At 53.0% G+C, this 23,995-nt stretch overlaps 1 protein-coding gene and 2 long non-coding RNA genes across 3 annotated transcripts; 2 read left to right on the top strand and 1 right to left on the bottom strand.

Moving 5' to 3' along the window:
* Window positions 1-8,710: 8,710 nt before the first annotated feature.
* Window positions 8,711-9,252, top strand: LOC124702418. The gene is made up of 3 exons (XR_007002456.1): window positions 8,711-8,842; window positions 8,955-9,089; window positions 9,206-9,252. It is a non-coding gene; the product is annotated as an uncharacterized LOC124702418 (long non-coding RNA).
* Window positions 9,253-9,295: 43 nt separating this feature from the next.
* On the top strand, window positions 9,296-18,572 carry LOC124696160 (putative disease resistance protein RGA4). The gene is made up of 2 exons (XM_047228927.1): window positions 9,296-9,433; window positions 15,456-18,572. Exon 2 carries the CDS (start codon window positions 15,528-15,530, stop codon window positions 18,570-18,572), a length of 3,045 nt encoding a protein of 1,014 aa, XP_047084883.1. The 5' UTR covers window positions 9,296-9,433; window positions 15,456-15,527.
* A 2,839-nt stretch (window positions 18,573-21,411) lies between these two features.
* On the bottom strand, window positions 21,412-23,756 carry LOC124703111. The gene is made up of 4 exons (XR_007002935.1): window positions 23,405-23,756; window positions 22,712-22,844; window positions 22,551-22,600; window positions 21,412-21,939 (listed from the first exon to the last, which is right to left on the bottom strand). It is a non-coding gene; the product is annotated as an uncharacterized LOC124703111 (long non-coding RNA).
* Between the last annotated feature and the right edge of the window lie 239 nt (window positions 23,757-23,995).

Below are 23,995 nucleotides of genomic sequence, written 5' to 3'. Positions count from 1 at the left end.
ACCAAGCGGGACATGCGCCACAGAATTAAGGAATTCTATGGCGCATGCAGTACTAGGTGCGCCACAGAATTTACTGACTTGGTAAACAAACTGGGCTAATGCTGTGTTCTGTCAGAAACACAGCATTAGCCCAGTGGTTAAGCCCACTCGGTAGGCTTGGGTAACCCAGTGTTCGAACCCCGGTTGCCCCTACTTTTTTCCTTTTTTAAAAATGTTTTTGTTACATTTTCAAGAAACAACACAACATTTAATAATAATTACTAGAGATTTTCAATTACAAATTACTTGTCTCACACACACATGTTCTTGTCTCTCTCACACACACATGCATGTACTTGTCACACACACATACACCAAAAAAAGATCTTCTTCGTCCCGGCTCCGAGCTCTAGCGTCTCTTCGCAATCTTCTTGCCCTTTCGGTTGTTGGCGGTTGAATACTTTATGCCGGCCACCTTGAGATTTCTTCGCGTGAACGGACAACCTTTAGAGGGTAGGGAGGTCTTCCTTCTTACTTTACTAGTAGTAGGCATGTCGAAGTGCCTCGTCGAATTCCTCCTCCATCTTCGGGTCACCGTTCTTGTCCAAGTCTTCCTCGTTGGCGTCTCCTTGCATTCCTATGATGCTCCTCTTGCCCCTCCTCACGACAACACGGCTAGGCCTCGACGGATCGGTGATGAAGAAGCATTGGTCAACTTGGCTACCGAGTACCCATGGCTCATTTTTCGCGGATGCGTTCTTCGATTTTGCATCGGGTATAACCATGGTTGTGAAATATCGGCCTTCTTTTTCGACCTTCTTGGCCCATCTCACACGAAACATTGGCACCGTCTCTCCACAGTAATTGAGCTCCCATATCTCCTCGATCCTTCCAAAAAATCTTTCCTTGACATTAGTCTCGTCATCGGCGTATGACAACGATAGTTACTCCCGAGTTTTGATTTTCACTATTTCTGTCCTTTTCCTCGGTGTAGAATCTCAGTAATCGTTGATGTCGTACTCCCGATAGGTCCTTACGTTATGCGCGGGTCCCCGTGATAAGGTGTATATGAGTTTTTCATCTTCGGTAGAAGGCGTATTTCTCCGTGCTTCAACCAGCTTGAGTTTGCTTGAACCAACGCGTGAAGCCGGAGTTGTGCTTTTTGGTTACGTCTCCCATCTTCCTCGGCCGGCCCATATCGATGTAATTCTGCTCGACCATGCTTTTGTGCTCTTGCACGAAAGGTTCGGTCAGTTTTAAGTGTTGTAGCGCGACCCGGTGAGCCCCGTCAAAGTCGTCGCGTCGATTTTCAATGCCGACATGGACCGAGCGGTAGCCCTCGCGGTGACCGACTCAGCGAGCCTCCCGAGGTGCGTCCCGGGGGTAGACCAACATGATCCTCGTCGTCCTCGGTGCTTAGATAATTCTGGCGTAAGGAGATGCACTCGTAGGTTAGAAACCCCTTGGCCATGCTTGCGTCTCGGACGGGCCCTATTGCGAACGTATCCTTTCATGACACCGTTCGCCTTTCGAAAGGCATCATGTTGTGGAGGAACGTTGGGCCGAGCTGCTTGATGTCTTCAACGACATGGAGAAGGAGATGGACGCATATATCACAGAATGCAGGCGGGAAGTAAATCTCGAGCTCACATAGTATCACCACGATCTCATCCTCGTAGCATCTTGAGCTGCCTCACGCCGATCGACTTCCCGGTGATAACGTCAAAAAAGTTGCATAGGCCAAACAGCGTATCACGGACGTGCTCGTCCATTATGCCTCGGATCGCAACGGGAAGTATCTCGCGTCATTAGCACGTGGCAATCGTGAGACTTCATCCCGGTGAACCTCTTCTTCGCTACGTCCGGATATCTCGCTTATATTCCCCGAGTAACCGTGAGGAACTTTCACTCCTAGGAGGCACCTGAAAACTCGCTCGAGCTCCTCCGGACTCGTTGTGAAGCAGGCAGCGGAAGCTGCACCGCGTTCTTCTTAGCCCTTTTACGGAGACGTTGAGTACCTTCCGTCTGATCATCATCATCATCATCATCGTCAGTATCGGGGGCTTGAAGATCTTTCCCGATGCCAAAATGTTTAAGATCGTATCTTGCTTTCGGTCCATCCTTGGACTTTTCTGAGTTGCAAAGAGTGCCAAGCAGACTCTCGGTAACGTTCTTCGTAATGTGCATGACATCGAGGCTGTGGGGCGTGTGGAGGACCTTCCAAGTACTCCAAGTCGTGGAAAACAGACCTCGCTTTCCATACACCGAGCAGCGGCTCGGCTTCGGTCGCTTCTTTCCCGGCGCTGGGCACTCCTTCCAATTTTTCGAAGATCATCGATTTCTGCGCCGCTCCTCGGGCGTGGGGGTCCATCGGGCTCATCTTTACCATTGAACAGATCACCGCGTTTTCTCCACGGGTGATCCAAGCGAAGCCACCTTCGAGCACCTGGGTAGACGGTTTTCGAGGACCCGGGATCCCTTGGTAGTTGTAGATGCGGGGTATCGTCCATGCACTTCACACAGCTCGTTGAATCCGTGGCCCACCCGGGCGGATACATATGCGTAACCAGGATAGTCCGTGACCGTCGTGATCAACGCGGCTCTCATATCGAAATAAGTTCTAGTGTAGGCGTCCCACGTACGGGGTGGCGTCTTCCACAACGTGTCTAACTCCTCTTTCAGCAGCCCGAGATACAAATGCATGTCGACACCTGGTTGTTTCGGCCCCCGAATGAGAATACTCAGGTGTATGTACCTTTGCTTGGTGCACAGCCACGGGGGTAGGTTGTAAGGCCATACAAACACAGGCCAGGTGCTATGCGTGCTACTCTGGTTGCCGAACGGATTGAGTCCATCGGTGCTCATACCCAGCCTGATGTTCCTTGCGTCGCCCCCGAACCTAGGGAAGGCGATGTCCAATGCTTGCCACCGTCCGGCGTCCGAAGGGTGTGTCGAGCATATAGCCCATCTCCGGATCTTCTTCGGGCTTCGCCTTTCCGCGTGCCATTGCATGAGCTTTGCTTCCTTAGGGTCCACGAAATACCGCTGCGGACGGGGAGTGATAGGAAAGTACCATACCACCTTTCGAGGTACCTTCTTGTTCCCAACCTTGTACCGTCCGTGGCCACACACCGGACATGTGGTTCTGTCCTTGTACTCGCACCTATAAATCACACAATCATTAATGCAGGCGTGGTATTTTTCGTGCGGTAGGTCAAGGGGACACACGACTTTCTTGGCCTCCTCGGTACTACTTGGCAATGTGTTCCCCTCCGGGAGACGATCGTGCCAGAATTTTAAGTTCTTGCTGAAGCTGGAATCGGTCCACTTGTTCTCGCGTCTTCATCTCGCGGTAATCAAGCGTTACATGCAAGCGCGTATCCTCGCGGACGACACCCAGGAAAGATCGGAGTCATCCCGTCTTTCTCCATTTGCGACAGCCTTGGCTCTCTCTCTAGCTGCAACTCTATCGTTGCTCGTCTCCTGGAGGAGAAGATCTTGAACATGAGAGTCCCGCAAGGCCGAAATTAGCGGGGTCGCGCCGGAATCTTCTTCTTCATCATGATGATGTTCTCCGCCGGCATCTTCTTCTTCATGATGATCTTCTCCGCCGACTTCTTCTTCATGATGATAGTCCCCGTCGGCATGATGATAGTCTTCTTCATGATGATAGTCATCTCGCTCGACATGGTCTTCATGCGCACCATTTGATGGGGCCGGCCGCGCTCGGTTGTCTTGCATGAAACCGCGCCTCAGCAGGTGCTCCTCCAGCTTGTCCGGAATCGTGGTTGATCCAGCGCTCGAGTTTGCATGATCGACACGGACATCTTATCTCGGCGCCTATTGTTCCGAATCATGTCCTCCTTCGCGTCTATCTTGTATCTAGAGATTCGAGCGGAACTCATCGAGAGGACCATGCTTGCCTCGCAAATGGTATACATAGAACAGGAAATTAGAACCGCACCAAATGCACACACATGCATGGGCCGTACCTCTCCTCAAGGTATTACATGGAGCGGAAAAATTCGGCATGACCTCTCCTCAAAGTAGGACATATGGGTAGTGCAAAACTTGCCGAAACGGAAATGAATCAACATTTCGGCAAACATCCATGCACCACACCGGCACACACAAGCGCTTCACCCGCAACAAGCATCCATACACACGACGGCCACACAAGATCTACAAGCATATGCATGTCTCCTCCAAGCATATGTATGTCTCCTCCAACTACTCACCTTCTAGATTCGATACCGAGACGAGACCGCGATCGATGAGTTCGAGAGGAGGAGAGAGTATGGAGAGCCTTCTCCTCAACTCCAATTAAGTATCAACCAAAGTAAGTGCAATAAATACCCAAGCAAGTGAAAAGTAGAGTCAAAATGGTATGAGAGAGAAGGGGGACGAGCTAGATGGAGGAAGAAGAATGGCTTGTGTAGTGTGGTAGGTGGGAGGTTGGCTCACTTTTGTATATCTGGTTCGCTAACTCCGTGGCGCACCTGAACAAATGCGCCACGTAATACCTTATTTCTGTGGCGCACGAGCCAAGCTCGCGCCACGGTAATAGCTTATTTTTGTGGCGCACCGTGGCCGTGCGCCACATAATAGCTTATTTTTGTGGCGCACTGTGGTACGTGCGCCATAGAAATAGTAAAACCAATGATTGGGGGTGTCAGCTGGTGGGGCCCACCAAGTTTTTGTGGCGCACGGTTCTTTGGTGCGCCACAAAATTAAGCTATTTTTGTGGCGCACCTTGCCTGGTGCGCCACAAAAAAAGTTTCTGTGGCGCATTTTTCGTGGTGCGCCACAGAACTAAGCTCCGCCTATAAGGGTTTTCCTACTAGTGCATGTACGAGCGCTGGAACACTTTTTCCGGGTACACCGGATCGGTGAGGTGGAAGTAGACCTTGTGGAGGAGGGCCTGCCCTACCACTCTGTTGCGCGGCAGGTTTTTGGAGCGCCCCTTCATAGAGCCCTGGTGCTCCGGCCCCTGGTTTGAGGTGAACTCGTGGATCATGGAGGCCACAGTAGTTGCCAATGTCTGCGTCGACTGATTGAACTCCTCATCGGAAGAGGAGTCAACGACCTCCGCGTGGAACTTCTCCACCATATGCCACATGTCCATCTGCGTGGGTACGAACTGTTGATCACTGGCCGCACACAAATAGCGCCGAAAAAAGGAGAAGAAACCTACCGGCGCAATTTACCGAACAGGTCGTGGGCGGCGTGGAAGGGCGCCGCAACCGGCAACGTTTGGCCCCAAAACAGCCGGCAGGTACGCGCCGGAGCCAACCCCGAGTACGGTCCTACTCTCCCGCGCGGCGACAACGGAGCCGACGACGAGTACGGCGGCGCTGCGGCGGGACGACAGCAGGTGGGGTTGGGGTGGTGGCGTCGCACTAGGGCAGCAAAGGAGGGGAAAAAGAAATAAATCGAAACGGTCGATTTCGCTATCCTGACTTGCGGGACCGGGTAAGAAATGGAGGACGCGTGGCGCGTCCGCGGAGACGCAAACCTGGCACATATTTGGGCCAGGTTTGCCTCTCCACGGAGGGCCCGGTTACTTTGCGTCGCCCCGCTGGAGCAGGATCCAGACGCATTTTCGGTCACGGCGAACGAAAACGGTCGCTCAACATCCGTTTGCATCGTGCCACTGGAGATGCCCTTAATTACTTGATGTCTTCTTCATTTGCTATGTTCAGTTTCCCATACTTATAGAACTGTGTATTTGCACCAGCCCGGCTTCTAATTCTGCGTTGTTTGTTTATTTGTCGGTGATGTTAGATTGTGACTGATAAAAATAAGCAATCGTTGTATGTGGTTTATTTCCTAAAAAACCATGCTCTCCAGCACAACGTTAAGATAGAAAAGCGGGTGCGGCAAGACGCGCTCGGTCCTTCTAGTCCACAACTAAGAGCATATGGCAAACGGGCGCTCGCGGCAAAAAAAACCGTCAGTTTGGCGTGCGGGGGCGCCTGCACGACCTCCAGCGGACGCGCGAAAACATAGCGCGCGTTAAAAAAATTACCGCTTTTGCGCTAACTCGCGCGGGAAACTTGCCGCGTCGACTGCCGCGTGCTCTATAAGTGCGACACGCGCGCACGCCAACCGCCTGAAGTTTCCGCGTGTCGCTCCGCCTCTGCCTCTCTATCTCTCTCTCTCTCTCTCTCTCTCTCTCTCTCTCTCTTTCTCTCCACCGCTCTGTCTCCCATGCCGACGCTCCGCCTCCGACTCCGGCAGGATGTCTCCGCGCCGCCGCTCCGCCTGCGGCTACCGCGGCGTCCGCGCGGGCCAAGCGGCTGCTTCGACGCGGAGATCCACCCCGGCGAGGAGCGAATCCGTCTCGGGACTTTCGACACCGCACACGAGGCACCGCGGGCCTACGATGCTGTCGCCTGGCGCCTCGGCCGCTCGCGCCGGACAATGAACTTCCACGACGTCTGGACGCGGGAGCAGGCGGAGTAGCTCGCGCCGCCGTCGCCGGTCATCACGCGCGAGCAGCAGCGCCGCCAACGGGAGCTCGAGCAGCGCCTCCTCATCGCCGAGGGCGACGAGGCCCTCTGCCTCGAGTGGGCGCGCCAGTTTCCCGAAGACGTCGTCGCCGCGGAAGCGTTCTACGCGCAGAAGGAGGCGACGAAGGCGAAAAAAAAGGCGAGCCGCGAGAAGCGCTGGGCGGAGTCCGCGACGAGGAAGGCGGCGAGGCCAAGAAGGCGTCGAGGAAGGAGGGGGAGAAGAAAAAAGGCGCAGGGTCGTCCACCATCGTCCTCTCCTCCTCCTCCTCCTCCTCCTCCTCCTTTGAGTGGACTTCGACGCCGGTGTCGGAGACTACTCCGAGCAGCCACTCGTCGGACTACGACAGGGATTCGGAGTAGGATTAGAGTAGTTTAAAATAAAATCTCGTGCCGTATCGTTGAACTTTTAATATATTTCGTATTTTCAATTAAATTTTTATATTTCGTTTGATTTAGTTTGATATATTTTGAAACTAAATGGTCGAACTAGCCGTTCGCGCCGCGTGCTGCATAATAACGCACCCGATGGAGGAGCACTTTTTCCGCCCGAACACGCGCCGTAAAATGCCGCTTCCGCGGGGAACTTTCACCGCAGCACGCGGTATCAGTTTACAGCGCGCTGCAACGTAGGTATAGGGCGCGGATATATGCCTCGTCTGTTGGTGATGCTCTAATGACAAAGCTTTGTCCAGTTGTCCCAGTTGTACAAAGCCTACATTTGAACAAAGTTCGGGCATCAGATCAACCTTGTTGTTGGCGCGCCGTTTCTATCTGTTGGACCGCTCAACGTAACTGGGCTGTTTTAAATCTCACAAAAGATCTGGGCTGTTTTTCGGTGCTGTGGCGAATCGCCCCCCCTGTCTCCCGTCCCCCCTCGTCGCCGCCGTGGTGCCCAGCCGGAAGATGCCTGACCTCGCCGCTTGCCTGGGCTCTTCCGATGCTTGGGGAGCAAACCATGCTCTGCTCAGGGAAAATAGCTGGGGTCTTCATAGCAGGTTCGTCGTCCGGAAATTCAATTCGGCTCCCGGGTGCATATGCTCCCTCTATCAAAAAATTATATTTCGAAATATCGAAAATTTTTGACAAAAAATTCTACATGTACATCTCCACAATATACGTACGTTCGTCAAGTTTCGCGAGGAACCAATATGTTTTGTGGTCTGTGTAAAAAAGAGAAAATTTATCTCCTGAAAAGCCTTATTTTCAGCATTGAATTTTGTCTTTTTTACACACGTCACACGATAAGTCGGATTTTTATGAAACAACTTTGTGAGCACGTAGCACGTGAAGATATACGTTCGAATTTTTCGTTTCAATTTTTTGAAATTTCAAAATGTATGTAACATGCATTTCAAAATAAAGGGAGCATATGCTCCCATGTGCCAAAACACCATTCCTGTTCGTCGTCGCCTCTTTTTACCGTAGCATCGACTTCAGCAGGTCTTTTTCCCGTGTTAGATAAGGTCGATTAGTTATAACGTTGATTAGTTGTCTCGGCTGCTTTCAAAATGGGCAACTTGCCAACTTGCATACACACGGGCGCCATTACATACTACGGAGGGGTTGGGATGGAAGGAGTCATCGCTACATTTATCTCCGATCCGTGAGTGTGATATCTCATGCTCAGCTGACTCGATTTTCTTTTGTGTTCTCAGTTATCATCGTCACTATTATGAGATCAAATAATACTCCAGTTATTCTTTCGAGTGGTTAAATACGGATCATAAGACAACCTTTTTTTTGTCATGCCTGAATCAGTGGTGGCCTGAATATTATCTTTTGCCATGCCCGTTTTTGTTGTCATGTCTGAATATTGCTGGTCAACTACATTTTTGCCTAGCGCTGCAGAGAGGAGTTGCTGGTTTCCTGCCCTCGTGAGAAGATTCCAGATCAATCAATTAACAAAGTCCTGGGTAATTGTAAACTGTACAGCTTGCACAGACGATAAGCCAAGACTAAACTAAAGAACACCCACCAGAAGTCCGGCATGATCCCATGGAATCTCGAGGAGGTAACCAGATCACATCGCCAACTAATTATCATAAGAAAGATATTAGACCTGAATGCAGGTCCTGATGAATAATGGGTGCCAGTAAGCAGCCTAGCAGCTAAGCAGTTGACATTCGGTACCAATAAGCAAGCCCTTGCAAGTTAGTGGCCACATCGGAACAGGGTGGCCACATCTCAATACTATTTTGCGCAAGGTACCCCCAAACTGTTGCTGAGATGCAAGAACACATTGCTTCAGTAGGGACTGCTTTTTGACTTCCAACCATTCCTCTGGATCTGCATCCATCGGTTTCCAACGCTGTGTAACACTCGGCTTCTGTATCGGTTCTCCTTCGTAACTGGTAAGCTCAAGTGTGTCCCTTGATCAATAGGGAGTACATATTTCACCCTCTTTCTTATCTTAACCTTCATTAGTTCATACCTAATTTGCACCTGTTGATGATACAAATGCAGCTGAGCTTTTGTGGTCGGTGTGCTTATTCTCTCTGCTCGTTAGCCTCCTAGCAAAGAGATCCTACTGGGATGTAAAAATTTGTATGAATATAGCCCACTCTCCTGCAGCACTCTAATCAACCTACCTGCATTAAGGTATTTGCTCTAGTTCTTACAGCTCAGTTCAGTTGGAAATCTCCTAGCAATCGCTGAACTAGCTTTGTTTTAAGGGAAACACTCACTTCATCTTCTCCATTTACACTCTCCTGCAGTGAGGCTTTCTTTTGTTGACTGGCTGTTACCTATTCTGTGCACCAGCCTATTCAACCAGTTACTTTTCAGCCCCCTGGCTAGGTCCATCGTGATCTTGAAGTGGCGATGGGTTAATCAGGATCTAAGTGGCGATGGGTTGATCAATGGAGCAACCTGCTTCTACGAGATGATTTCTATTGACTCTTGTCATCCAATGTTTATTTTGTTCTGAAAGATTCGTTTCTGAGGTAAGAATCATGCTATTCTAAAGATCTTGCATGTTGGTTTCCATGATGTTATTATTAATATCATGACTTGTGTTATCATGGCCCCTAGTGTCTTGTGTTCAGTTACATTGCTGATCTAGACACTAGGCACGGAGCATACTACGAAGAGTAATCACTAGGCATTCATCATATATTTGTTGATAATTCAATACCCCGCCGTGCTAAAATTTAACACAGAAGGCCTATGGTAGGGGCTAGGGTTCTACCGAGTCTAGGGTGGAGGTTGTAAGGGTGGAAGTGAGGGCGGAGAGGCTGGAGGGATCGGCGCCGGCGGCTGGGCGCCGTCGCGGAGGAAGGAGACGGCGGCTAGGGTTGGGTGCGGCTGGGCGCAGGGGTCTCCCGTCTCCCTTCAGGAGACGAGACAGTATGATACTGAATATTTTTCTGATTAATCACGAAGGGGTACATGTGTTTATATAGGAGGACGGCCTCCTCTAAACCCTAATTTACTTGGGCTAATCCACTAATTTACTTGGGCTAAGCCCACAACTAGCCACTAGTGGCCTTCCTGCGTGTATAGGTCAGACCGACCATAACATCTCTCCCCGCCTTCTCAAACAGCTCGTCCTCGAGCTGAACTTCTGGAAACTGCTGGCAGAGATCTTCAAGCTTCTCCCAAGTCGCCTCGTCCTCTGGCATGCCTGTTCAATGCACCAAGATGTGCCAAACACCACGTCGCTGCTGGGCCTTCATCACGCGAGCCACACTCGCCGGAGCAGGCTCGAGACGCCCATCCGAAGTAGGTGGAAGAGCTGGTGGTGTAGACGGAGGGTCGCCACGGTAGGCCTTCAGGAGGCCGACGTTGAAGACGTCGTGGAGGCGCGAGCCCGCGGGCAGCTCAAGACGGTAGGCGAGCGTGCCGATGCGATCCAGCACACGGAAGGGACCTGCGTAACGAGGTCCCAACTTGCGCCTGGAGCGCGGGTCCAAGGACTGGGTCGTCCGGTGAAGAAGGCGTAGCCAGATCCAGTCGCCCACCGCAAACTCCGCCTCGCGATGGTGTGCATCATAGTACCTCCTGGCCAGCTGCTGAGCCTGAAGAAGTCGCTGGCGCGCTTCAGCCAGTATCTCGTCGCGGGTACGCAACAGGTCATCTGCCGTCTCAGTACGTGCCGTGCCAGGCGCATAGGGAAGCATCGCCGGCGGTGGCCTCCCGTAGACCACCTCAAAGGGAGTGGCGTGCAGCGCGGAGTGGTAGGACGTGTTGTAGCAGTACTCGGCCCACGCCGGCCAGGTCCACCCAAGCTCGTGGACGATCCCCGGTGATGCAGCGCAGGTACATGGCGATGATCTTGTTGACGACCTCGGACTGGCCGTCCGTCTGAGGATGAAACGTCGTGCTCATGCGGAGCTTCACGCCCGCCAACCCAAAGAGGTCCCTCCAGACGTGACCCGTGAACACAGGATCACGATCACTGACGATGGAGGACGGAAACCCGTGGAGGCGAACGATGCCGTCGAAGAAGGCGCGTGCCACAGACGCCGCCATATAGGGATGGCCGAGGGTGATGAAGTGCGCGTACTTGGAGAAGCGGTCTACCACCGTGAGGATGACGGACTTGCCGCCAACCTTCGGCAGCCCCTCGATGAAGTCCATGGAGATGTCCGCCCACACCTGGGACGGCACGTCCAGCGGCTGCAGTAAGCCCGCCGGACGGAGCGTCTCCGTCTTGTTCCGCTGGCATGTGACACACGCCCGCACCCAGTCTCGCACCAGAGCGCCATCCCCTGGAATGTAAAAATCAGCGCGGAGACGGTGCAGGGTCTTCTGGACGCCCTCGTGACCTGCAGAATGCGCTAAGGACAAGGCCTGGTGGCGCAGGTGGCCATGATCCGGCACGAAGATGCGGTGCCCATGGAGGAGTAGTCCCTCGTCCAGGCGCCATGGCGCGGCCAGCTCGCCGTCGGCCAGGCGCTGGCGCAGCTGCTGCGCATCCGCAGCCTCGGCAGTAGCGCGGCGAACCTCGTCGATGAAGGCGAAAGATGGCCCGGAGTGGATGCAGAGGGCTGCACCGACCGTGGGTGCGTCCGCAGCGTCGTCAACGTCGCGGCGGGACAGGGCGTCGGCGACTGTGTTGAGGCGGCCGGGGCTGTACTCGACAGTGAAGTCGAAGCCGAAGATCTTGCTGATCCACTGATGTTGCGGCACTGTGGAGAGGCGCTGATCCAGCAAGAACTTCAGGCTGTAGTGGTCCGTGCGCACACGGAACGTCCGGCCCCAAAGATACGCCCGCCAGCCGTCTGGACCAGCCCGATCAACTCGCGCTCATATGCGGCGAGCTTGTGGTGGCGCGCGGCGAAGGGGCGACTGAAGAAAGCGAGTGGCCCCTCGCCCTGGTGAAGGACGGCGCCGAAGCCGATGCCGGAGGCGTCGCAGTCCACCACGAACGGCTCGGCGAAGTCAGGCATCTGAAGAACGGGGCCCGTCGTGAGTGCCCGCTGCAGGGCGGCGAAGGCCGTGGCCGCCTCCTCGTCCCAGGAGAAGGCGTCGCGGCGAAGCAGGCGCGTGAGAGGCGCGGCGATGAGGCCGAAGTCCTAGATGTACCGCCGGTAGTATCCTGCGAGGCCCAAAAATCCGCGAAGAGCTCGCGGCGACTGGGGCGTCGGCCAGGCGGCGACGGCGGCGACCTTGTCCGCGTCCATCGCGACACCGTCGGCGGAGATGACGTGGCCCAAGTACGCGACGGAGGTCGTGCCAAACGAGCACTTCGAGCGCTTGAGATGAAGACGATGCGCTCGAAGCTCGTTGAAGATGATGGCCACGTGCTGCAGGTGCTCCGCACAGGATGCGCTGTAGATCAAAATATCATCAAAGAAAACAAGCACAAAGCGGCGTAAGTAGGGGCTGAGCATGTCGTTCATCAGGGCCTGGAAAGTCGCCGGTGCGTTGGAGAGGCCGAACGGCATCACCAAAAACTCGTAGTGGCCATGGTGAGTGCGGAACGCCGTCTTGGCGATGTCGTCCGGGTGCATGCGCACCTGATGATAGCCCGAGCGCAAGTCGAGCTTGGTGAAGAAGCGCGCGCCATGCAGCTCGTCAAGGAGCTCATCCACGACGGGGATGGGGAACTTGTCCTTGGACGCGACGGTGTTGAGGGCGCGGAAGTCGATGCATAAGCGCCACGTGTCGTCGGCCTTGCGCACAAGGAGCACGGGGGCGCAGAACGGCGACGTCGAAATCCGAATGATGCCCTGTGCCAGCATGACCGCCACCTGGCGCTCGAGCTCGTCCTTCTGCAGCTGGGGGTACCGGTACTGCCGCACAGCTACGGGTGCCGTGTTCGGCAGCAGGTGTATGCGGTGGTCACAGGGTCGCGAGGGAGGGAGGCCCTGCGGCTCGTCGAAGAGGTCGCCGTGCTGCTGCAGTAAGTCGGCCAGGAGCGGATGCGCCTCGTCAAGCGCGGCGGCCATCAGGTGGAGCTGCGGGGATGTGCCAGTGCTGCCCACGCCCGTCCAGTGAACACGGCGGCCGCCCTCGCGCCAGAAGATGAGGGACAACACGTCGAGGTCCCACAGGATGGGGCCTAAGGTGCTCCGGAAGTCGAGGCCGAGGATGAAGTCGTAGCAGCCCAAGTCGATGTCGACGCAGTCGATGGCGAACGGCTCGTCGCCTACGAGCACGGGAACCTGTCGCGCCACGCCCTGGCACGTAAGACGGTCCCCGTTGGCGACGGTGACGCTGTACTTCTCCGATCCCGCCGGGCCGGAGAGCGAGGCGGCGCATGGCGGTGTTGGACAGGAAGTTGTGCGTGGAGCCCGTGTCCACCAGCGCAGTGAGACGCTCCCCATTGATCGTCACCGGGAGCAGCATCGTCTTTGCCGTCTTGATGCCCGCCATAGCATGAAGAGAGACGACGAAGGCGAACGCGTCGACCGGCGCGTAGGTCGTGACACCGGCCTCAGTGACGGTGGCGGCCGCGAGCTCGGCGGTGAGGGCCTCAACGTCGGCGTCGTCGACGGTTTCCAGGTAGAAGAGGCGGGCGCACGTGTGGCCCGGCGCATACTTCTCGTCGCAGTTGAAGCACAGCCCCTGGCGGCGCCGCTCGAGCTGCTCCGCAGCCGTCAGCCGCTTGAAGGGGCGAGTCGGCGCAGGAGGGCCCCCGGGCGCAGCGGCCGGCGCGGGGCGCAGCGGCCGGCGCGGGGCGCGGCGGGGCGGTGGGCGTCGGGCCGGGTCGGAGCGCGGGACGAGCGCTGCCACGTTGCGCGTAGACCTGCTGCATGGCGATGGCGCGCTGCTTGTAGGCCCGTGCGTAGTACATCGCCGTCTGCAGGTCCGCAGGCTCGCGCATCTCGATGTCGACGCGGATGTAGTCGGGGAGGCCGCCGACGAAGAGATCGGCGCGCTGCCGCGCCGAGACGCCCGGGGCATGGCACGCGAGCGCCTGAAAGCGGTCGGCGAAGTCCCGGACCGTGGTGGTGAAGGCGAGGCGTCCCGGCTCGGCGAGGCGGCCGCCGCGGAGGGTCGGCCCAAACCGGCCGGAGGCACAGGTCGCGGAAGCGCTCCCAGGGCGGCATCCCGCCCTCGTCCTGCTCGAGCGTAGTACCAAGTCTGCACGGCGCCCCGTAGGTGATAGGAGGCGATCCACGTGCGGTCGGCGCTGAGCATCCGCTGCCCCCGAAATAACTGCTCACACTGGTTCAGCCAGTTCAGGGGGTCGGTGGCGCCGTCGTAGGTGACGAACTCCAGCTTGGTGAAGCGGGGCGACTGCTGCGCCAGAGGCGTTACCCCGGAGGCGCCCTCCTAGCGGCCCGGAGTGAAGGACGTGCTCTCGGCGAAGGGGGCAGCAAACCCGCCAGGACCGCCAAAGGTGTGGGCGGGCTGCTGAACCGTCGTCCGCGCCGCAGTCTGAGTGTAGACGGGCGACGCGTCGGTCCATGTGGGGATTGGCGAGTGCGATGGCGGCCACCACGCGGGGCGGCCCTTGCTGGCGACGGAGGCGGGCGGTGTCGGGGTGGCGGACAGGGCCGGGACGGCGGCCGGTGGGGGCGGCGGGTGCTGGCCGGCTTTGATCTCCGCGAGCTCGAAGCGGATGGCGCGGAGACTGTCGGCGAGGTCCGCCAGTGTAGCGGGTAGGAGGTCGAGGCCCGTGGGGGCGGTGGCGGCCGCCTGGATGGCAGCGGCGGCGGTGGCCCCCTGGTCTCCGTCGGCGGCGGCGGCGGCCCCCTGCAGCGCGTGGGCGCCTGTCATGGCGGCGGAGGTGGCGGGGGTGGTGTTGGTGGCGGCGGCGGACGTGGCGGTGATGGGTTCGACGGGGGGGCTGTTGGAGCCCATGAGACCTAGGCAATCTGATACCAAAGTGGTAGGGGATAGGGTTCTACCGGGTCTAGGACGGAGGAAGTGAGGGCGGAGAGGCTGGAGGGCTCGGCGCCGGCGGCTGGGCGCCGTCGCTGAGGAAGGAGGCGGCGGCTAGGGTTGGGTGCGGCTGGGCGCAGGGGTCTCCCGTCTCCCTTCAGGAGACGAGACAGTATGATACTGAATATTTGTCTGATTAATCACGAAGGGGTACATGTGTTTATATAGGAGGACGGCCTCCTATAAACCCTAATTTACTTGGGCTAAGCCCCTAATTTACTTGGGCTAAGCCCACAACTAGCCACTAGTGGCCTTCTTGCGTGTATAGGTCAGACCGACCATAACAGCCTAGGACTCAAACTCATTAAAGCCAGATTAGCAAAGCGAGTATTGGCGCATTAGCTATGTCATCCACCTGGAAATGCATTATGCATGATTTACAAACCTACATACCTACTTTAGTCTCCAGTACATAAAGGGGAATTAATTTGTTGGTCCCACTATTATGGAACCACCAGCATACCTGGTTGTGCTAAATGCCAAAGCGCACATAGCACACTAAAGCTATAACTGAAACTTCTCGCCCCAGCAGACTATTTGAGTCAGAATTTCTCTAACATTCACACAGATATAGTGAAAACTGTCTAGTTTTTTAACCAATCTTAACACATGATCTGCATTCATTACCAGCCTGCAAGTTTGCCCAACTTCCAGAGGAGTCGCTTTGTATTTCTTGTGGATCAACCTCCGCAGGTTTGTCTGATGGCAGCGATACTGGATTCTCTTGTTGGATCATGTGCAACAAAATTGCAAGAAATGATTACAGAAGAGGCAGTTCTGATTCTAGGGGTAAAAGAAGAACTCAAAGAACTACAGCGAAAAATGACCCAGATACAGTGCGTTCTTAATGATGCTGAAGAAAGGAGCACAAAAGAATCAGCAGTCAACAATTGGCTTGGTGAGCTGAGAGATGCTATGTATTATGCTGATGATATTATCGACATGGCAAGATCCGAAGGGGGGAAGCTACTAGCAGAACGTCCTTCATCATCAAGAGAGTCAACTAAATGTGGCGGCATTTCGTTTTTCACTTGCATTCCTAATGTTTTGAAGCGTCACAAGATTGCTGTTCAAATCAGAGACTTTAATGCTGAACTTGAGAAGATATCAAAGTTGAGTGAATTTTTAAAGCTTCAGAATTTGCAGCCTAAAGCAGAAGTTTTGACTGTGAAGAAAAGTATCAACCTTGTGGAGCCTAATCTTGTGGGAAAGGAAACTTTAGATGCTTGCAAAAGATTGGTTGGGCTGGTTCTTGCAAACAAAGAGAAGAAGGCATACAAGGTTGGCATTGTTGGAACAGGAGGGATTGGGAAGACAACTCTAGCACAGAAGATATACAATGACAAAAAGATAAAAGGAGTCTTTAGTGACCAAGCATGGATTTGTGTTTCTCAGAAGTACTCTGAAGTTGCTATTTTGAAAGAAGTTCTTCGGAATTTCGGGGTGCATCAAGAGCAAGGCGAAACTGTTGGAGAGCTCAGCAGCAAGCTTGCAGCCGCGGTTACAGATAAAAGTTTCTTCCTCGTGCTAGATGATGTTTGGCAGCCTGAGGTGTGGACCAATCTGCTGAGAGTTCCATTAGATGCTGCTGCAACTGGAGTAATTCTAGTTACCACTCGACACGATACAATTGCACATGCAATTGGGATGGAGGATGTGCATCGAGTTGATCTGATGTCAGCAGATGTAGGATGGGAGATGCTTTGGAAGAGTATGAACATTAATGAAGAAAAAGATGTGGAAAAACTTCAGGATATGGGTTATGATATTGTTCGCAAATGTGGTGGACTTCCCCTTGCAATCAAGGTTACTGCCAGTGTTCTTGCAAATAAAGAGAAAACAGAGAATGAGTGGAGAAAATTTATTGATAGAAGCGCTTGGTCTGTGGGAAATCTTCCTATCGAGCTCAGAGGTGCTTTGTATTTGAGCTATGATGACTTACCAAGTCATCTGAAGCAATGTTTTCTCTATTTAGCCTTATATCCAGAAGATCACTACATTTGGCGTGATGATCTTATCAGGCTTTGGGTCGCAGAAGGTTTTATAGAGGAGCAGCAAGGCCAACTACTAGAAGACATAGCAGAAGAGTACTACTATGAGTTGATATATAGGAATCTCTTGCAACCAGACCCTCTACACGTTGGCCATAGTAGGTTCAAGATGCATGATCTTCTAAGACAGCTTGCTCAACATATATCTGGAGAAGAAAGTTTTTGCGGAGACCCACAATCATTGGGGGCTAAAACTTTGTCCAAACTAAGACGTGTTTCAATGGTCACTGACAAGGATCGTATAGTACTGCTCAATACGGACAAAGAGATGATTAGAGCAAGGACACTATTTAATAAATCTGCTAAGAGACTAAACGTTGGAAATACAATTTTCAAGATAATTCCGCGCATTCGAGTTTTGGATCTGACTGGTTCATCCATACAAACCATTCCAGATTATGTTGGATGTTTGATCCATCTACGACTACTTGATCTCGATGGTACAGAAATATCTTGTCTTCCGGAGTCCATCGGTTGCCTCATAAATCTTCAGATATTGAACTTGGATAGGTGCAAAGCTCTGCACTGTCTTCCTTTAGCAATTACACGATTGTGCAATTTAAGGCGTCTTGGTCTGAATAGTACACCAATAAATCAGGTGCCAGTGGGTGTAGGCAAATTGGAGTTCCTCAATGATTTGGAAGGATTTCCTATTGGTGATGGAGGTGATAATGGTAAAACACAAGATGGATGGAAGTTGGAGGAGCTGGCACATCTCTCACAGCTCAGGCAGCTTACAATGATTAAATTGGAAAGGGCAACTCCTTACAGTACAAATTCATTGTTGACAGACAAAAAGCATCTCAAAGTTTTGAATCTGTACTGCACCGAACGTACAGATGAACCATATTCAGAGGAAGATGTTAGCAACATTGAGAAGATCTTTGAGCAGCTAATCCCTCCACCCAACCTGGAAGATCTATGTATCAATAGATTCTTTGGCCGGAGGTATCCCACATGGCTTGGTACCACCCACCTAGCTTCAGTTATACACTTGCTACTCATAGATTGCAATTCATGTGGGCATCTTCCACCAATCGGGCAGCTGCCCAACCTGAAATATCTGAGAATTGATGGAGCAGCAGCAGTTACCAAGATTGGACCCGAATTTGTGGGCTGCAGGGGGGATAATCACAGATCCAAGGATGCGGTTGTTGCGTTCCCCAAGCTCGAATCGTTGTATATCGAGAATATGCCTAACTGGGAGGAGTGGTCCTTTGTTGAAGAGGGAGATGCAGAGGCAGCGGAAAGGGGAGAGGATGGATCTGCTGAGATACAAAAGGGCGAAGCCCCGTCTCCAGGGATGCAGCTGCTGACACGCTTGAAGAAGTTGGGACTTGGGAGCTGCCCCAAGCTAAGATCTCTCCCACAACAGCTAGGACAGGAGGCCACCAGCTTGAAAGAGCTCCACTTAAGAGGAGCAACCTGCTTGAAGGTGGTGGAGGATCTCCCGTTCCTCTCTGAGTCGTTTAGTATCCAGGGATGTGACAGCCTAGAGAGGGTGTCGAACCTTCCTCAGGTGGGGAGGCTACGTATAAATGATTGCGCAGGCTTGAGGTGTGTTGAGGGGTTGGGTAATTTGCAACATCTGTGGCTGGACGAGGGTATGAAAGAGCTATCCTCGCTGTGGATACCTGGGCTTCAACAGCAGCGCAAACAACTTCATCGTGAAGACGTGGATGTCTACGAATGGTAGTAATGCCCAACTTCATATGGACTGAGAAGGCATGAGGTATGGACATGAACTAGGCGTTTTCTGTTTTACAGATTACACCGTGATGTGCTTTTATTTGATGGAGTAGTATTGAATCAGATCTGACCATTCATCGTATTGTCTGCTTGCATTATTTTTCTTGGTACCGGTAGCATGGTCATAGTAGTTAGTCGGTCGATCTGCGCTGGCACACTCGTCCGCTCCTGCCCAGGCTAGTTAGGGCATCACCAACCGCGCGACCCAAACGGACGCGTTGGGCCGTCCGGTTTGGGCCGTTTAGGTGGCCGAGCAGACACGCGGACAGCGGCCCGCGTCCGCGTGTCCGTTTGGGTCGCACCCAAACAGACGCCACGTGGTTGGTCTTCAACGCGCGGCGCTGCGCCATGGCAGGCCTCCGACGGGACATCAATGGTGGACAGTGGAACGCGCGGGAAAGTTCCCGCGCGCACCAATGTTCCCGCGCGCGCGCGAAAAGCCCTTTGGCGCACGCTTGTGCCCAAGTTTCCCGCCCGCCGCCGGCTATAAAAGACGGCGGCGGCCAGAGACCGCAGCACACCCTCTCCACCGTCCTCTCCCCCTCCACCTTCTCCGGCGCCATGCCGCGCACCCTGCAGGCCACGTGGGCCAAGCTCTCCCTCGCCGCCCGGGCTAGGGTTCCCGCGGACGGAGGAGGAGGAGCGCGCGGACACGCGGTGGGTCGCCGACGACGCACGCGCTCCGCGTCGCCGCCGAGGCGGCGGCGAAGAAGGAAGGGGACGCGCTCCGCGTCGCTGCCGAGGTGGAGGCGGCCACGGACGGCTGGCACGAGACCGCGGACGGCTGGTACGAGGCCGCGGACGCCGCGGAGGAGGAGCCCGTGAACGAGGAGGACCTCGCGTTGGCCAACATCAACGCCGCCATCGAGGAGCGCCTCGCCGACCTCACGCGCGTGACGAAGGAGCACGAGGCGACCTGCCGGGCCGGTCGCCGCCGATTAGGCGACCTCCTCGGGCGAAGAACGAGCCGCTCGCTATGCGAGCAGCCCGCCACCTCATCCAGATGCCCTCGCCCGAGCGGCGCGCCCGGGAGGCTGCTGCGTCGGCGGAGCGCGGCCGACAAGAGCGCATGTGGCGGCGGAACGGGACCCACGAGGCCCAGGCCGTCGGCCGCGTCCGCCTGGAGGCGCGCACCGCTGTGGAACGCGCCGCCCGGCAGAACCGGAGCTATGCGGGAAGCGGATGGTGCCGCGCTCGGAGGCGGAGCGCGCCCGAGGCGCGCGAGCGGAAGCGAGGAGGATGAAGTCCTCCGCCGCGCCACCCAGCTCATAAGCCGGAGTGGAATCCTCACGCGTACAGGCCGCCCGCGTCGAGTGAAATCCACGGCCCCGACGGCGAGCCGGCGAGGGAGTCGCCGGCGAGGCCGCCGGCCCCGTACATATTAGGATAGAACTAGTAGGCTAAAAAAAATTGTAATGATTCCTTTGAATGAATTTTTTTTCTATTTCTATGACACGCGGGCCATGGGCGGACAAGGGACGGACGCGAGCGACCAGCATTCGGCGTCCGCGGCCACGCAAACTCGCTCCAGATTTGGGTCGGGTTTGGGTCGTCCCGGACGCCGCGGCCATCCGTTTTAGGGATGGGTCCGCGCGCTGGGCCGCGTTTTTGTCCGGCTCGACCCATCCGGACGCGCGGACGTGGTTTGGGTCGCCCGGTTAGAGATGCTCTTATCGCTTATATATCTGCCTCATCCGCTTGTGCTGGCCGGCTGTGGCGCTCGTTTGGCTTTAGTAGTTAGTGTATCTTGGTGCTTTGCGCGCACGCCACTGAACCAGCCAGACTTTGCGCGCTTTATGCGCTTTACTAGTGGTTGGGGTGCCCCATGGGGCACCTCCTCGCTGGTCAGGTGCATACCAATCACCACTGATGCCCTTCCGCTATGTCAACCTATCATCCGCTCAGTCATGTGTGAATTGGCAAGTGGCTCATTTCGCTATTTGTAAACTTAATGCTTATGTAGCCAGACATGCCCAATTAAGGTAAACTATGAAATGGACACAAGGTTGAAACAACAAGATACACACATGCATGTATTGCTGCATAAGATACATGTCTGAGCATGTATAGTAAGAGATAGTAAAGCTAGATAGTAAGGTTAGGAGCAGAGTTCCCTTTTTACATATAATTAATAATAGAGTGAAGCTAGCAAAAACCACATAAGACTAAACAAAAAGATGTAGTAGATTAGTTACAAAAAATAAGATACCAGGAAGAAGAAAACCACAGAAGCAAGCGACATGTACTGACGGGGCACATCAGAGGCTGACCATCCTATTCCCATCAGCACTCTGCGATCCACTCCAAGGTGCTTTTCCAGACATCTCGTAGAGGTTGTCATTACAGGAGGAAATCACCACTGTCATGCTGGAACAACTCTCTACCCATTTGACACCATCAAAAGCAGTAGGTGAATGGCTTCTCCACTGCATTATCTTACATTAGACATACCAGGAGACAACTGAATACCTGATCAGGGATGCCAACGTGTGCAGTGCACAAAGCCCCTGTGGCCTGTACCATGTCTAAACCTGGCATAAATCCGAGTAGCATGTACCTCATGTTAAATAAATACATAAAATTGTGCCCTTGAGCCCTTCATCAATATGAATGGCTTGAGATTGTCAACTCTTATATATTACTATAAAAATACGGTGAAGAATTGCTCTTTACTACCAAGGAATTGTGTCCAATGCGACACATCAGGGTGAAGTGAATAAGAATCCTATTAGAACGGGCTAAAATTGTTAATCTACTACACTTATTGAGGTCCTGATGCAAAACTGTGTAGAAATACTTACATAAATAGACAACGAATCATAGTAGAACTATATACAGGCATTTTGTCTATCAATTATTGAGGACCTTATTCAGAAGCAATCACTTCATACATATTTTCTCAAAAAAGAAAGCCTCAAACCTTTTACATAAAAGGTTGCTCTAGACTGCCACAATCTTGACTCTTTGCCTGTGTCACAACCTTATGTCGAACATACGGAAGCTAAATTAAAATCTATCAATTATGAAAGATTTGTCACTTCAAATATTTGACATTAACTGGGGGACCTCCACTGAAGTAGTCCTTCCCAACAAGAATATTATAATCATTGTTGCAAGACTGTAATGCTAAAATACATGAAGTCCAAAGAATATTGCAATCCCAACAAGAATTAACATCATTCCAGTCCACCAAGCACTAACCACCATATAGTGAACATCTTCATGAAAAACTGAAAATTAATACATCAAGTCGATGCAACCACGCAGATAATGTACCCCTGATGGTCCCCATGCCGCAGGTGGAGATGGAGAAGCTGCAAGTACAGAAGACCAAATGGATTTGATTAGTGACTCTTGATAACCCGAGGTTTGTAGGCTGTAAATCAAAGATAATGTAAAAAAACCAAATCACATCAGAGATGGGGTACAAAATAAAAAAGCCATAACTACTGCATTTTCTCAGTGCATTTTCACCACCGCTCCCACCTACTTGGTTTGAGCTTATTTCCTACAGACCCTATCATTCAAAAATGGTGAACTGCTACTATCAGTTGAGCTGCAGCCCTGCACCCAAGCTAGCGAGTATATCAGCTACATATATGAGCTTATTTCCTATAGATCCTATCATTCAAAAGTGGTGAACTGCTACTACTATCAGTTGAGCTGCAGCCCTGCACCCAAGCTAGCGAGTATATCAGCTACATATATGTCCTCCACAATACAAAAGGAAGTATAAAGAACTATTGGTTTTTATGGACAGAGGGTGTACGTAAATTCCAGGATTTTGTGTTTTCTTATAATATAGTATCACTATTCAAATTATAGCACTACCTATACCCATAGTATAAACATTAGATGCAGAACGCATATACTTTCATAGGGTAGCTGCTAATATGTAAAATATCACAAGAGCAGAGATAGCAACCTTTAGTATGATATCCTCAAGTTTCGAATCAATTTTTGCAGCTCTTCAACCTTTGAAGTTAGTTCAACAAAATAACAAGTACACATGAGAAATATTGAATGTCTAAAGAAAAATTTCTCCAAGCCTCAAACCAGTTTCCATCATCTAAACTAAATATCAACCTTCAGCTGTGTTAGGTGATGCTCCATTTTGCAGGTCTTGTCAAGAAGCAAAGCTTCCAGCTAGCTATCTCATTTCATCACAGTTAGTTGCTAGCTCCCAGTCTTCAGCTTCAACTGAGTTGTACCCATTATCCTATTGGGAAAAAATAAAGGTATTTCAGCAAACCTGAGTAGAGAAAATCAAAATAAAGCGGGGATAGCATGGATGAATAACAATATGCATCTGAGCACCAACAAAACTATGTGGGCAAATCATGTATATGATGCACAACACAGAAAATTAGATTCCATGTAACATGAGTTATTTAAATTGCATTATAAGATAAAAGAAGAAATGCAATGAGTTCAAGTTCAGAATCAGCTGATTATTGACTGCAAATTGTCACAGGTCAGAGCTAAAGTAGTCATCGGACGTTACATGGTTTAATAAAAACGTGTTAATCTAGAGGGCTATTTTTGTCACAAACCCTGGAACTACATGAATCAACTGATATGCACGCAACAAATGAATTCTTTCTATACTTAAATCTAAGATAGGTGTCTTCTCTTATGCCATCTTATTTTGTACAGCAGTACATTAGTCTGAAACAAGAACAAAAATTCAGATACACTGCGCATCCTGTACTTCCTCGTTTTCACAGGCAGAAGAGCCTCATGAAAAGGCACGACAGAGGATGCAGGGAAGGGGTTCACCTCGGGTCCTAGGTGTCATCCCATGGTAGGGTTTGGCTGCGCCCTTCGTGCTCGCTGAGGGGCGCCAGGATGAAGGCGGTAGCGTGAACAGATCGCCCCTCACAGTCACGCCTCTTTCCTGCGCAGACGAAGACACCAAGAGGCGGAGAGCTGCAGCCCGCATGGCGATGGCGGCGGCGTGAACGACTCGGCCTGCTAGCCCTCATTCGGCCGCGCGCGACTATGAGTGATGGGGTGGATGAGGCGGAGCTCGGCTGGCGTCAGATCGTCGCTTGCAGGGAGGAGAGAAAACGGCGGCGGGAGCACGGTGACGGGAGAGAGAGTGTTAGCGGCAAGCACGGAAAGGGCGAGGGGGGCAAATGGAGAGGACGAGCGGCCTAGCGGCCGGCTAGGGTTCGCCTCGGACAATTTGTCTAAGAAACGAATGGCTCAGATTTACGCAGGGCTCGTTTTCGTGGTTCGCTTCTTAGGCCAACGCCCAGCCCGTGCACGCCAGCTCGCTATCGTGGATAGGCTGAGAGGTCGCCCCACCCACTCGCACTTCATGTTTCTCAATACCGTACACGCGACGCTGCACTGCAGGCGCGCGAT

This window comes from Lolium rigidum, chromosome 3 (genome assembly GCF_022539505.1).
Source record: "Lolium rigidum isolate FL_2022 chromosome 3, APGP_CSIRO_Lrig_0.1, whole genome shotgun sequence".
In the NCBI taxonomy this organism is placed as follows: domain Eukaryota; kingdom Viridiplantae; phylum Streptophyta; class Magnoliopsida; order Poales; family Poaceae; genus Lolium; species Lolium rigidum.
The sequence above is the reverse complement of the archived record's forward strand: the minus strand, read 5'-3'. Positions and strand labels throughout refer to the sequence as shown.

Excerpts from the sequence above, each read along its gene's own strand:
- LOC124696160 (XM_047228927.1), top strand. The coding sequence starts at position 15,528 with ATGGCAGCGATACTGGATTCTCTTGTTGGATCATGTGCAACAAAATTG.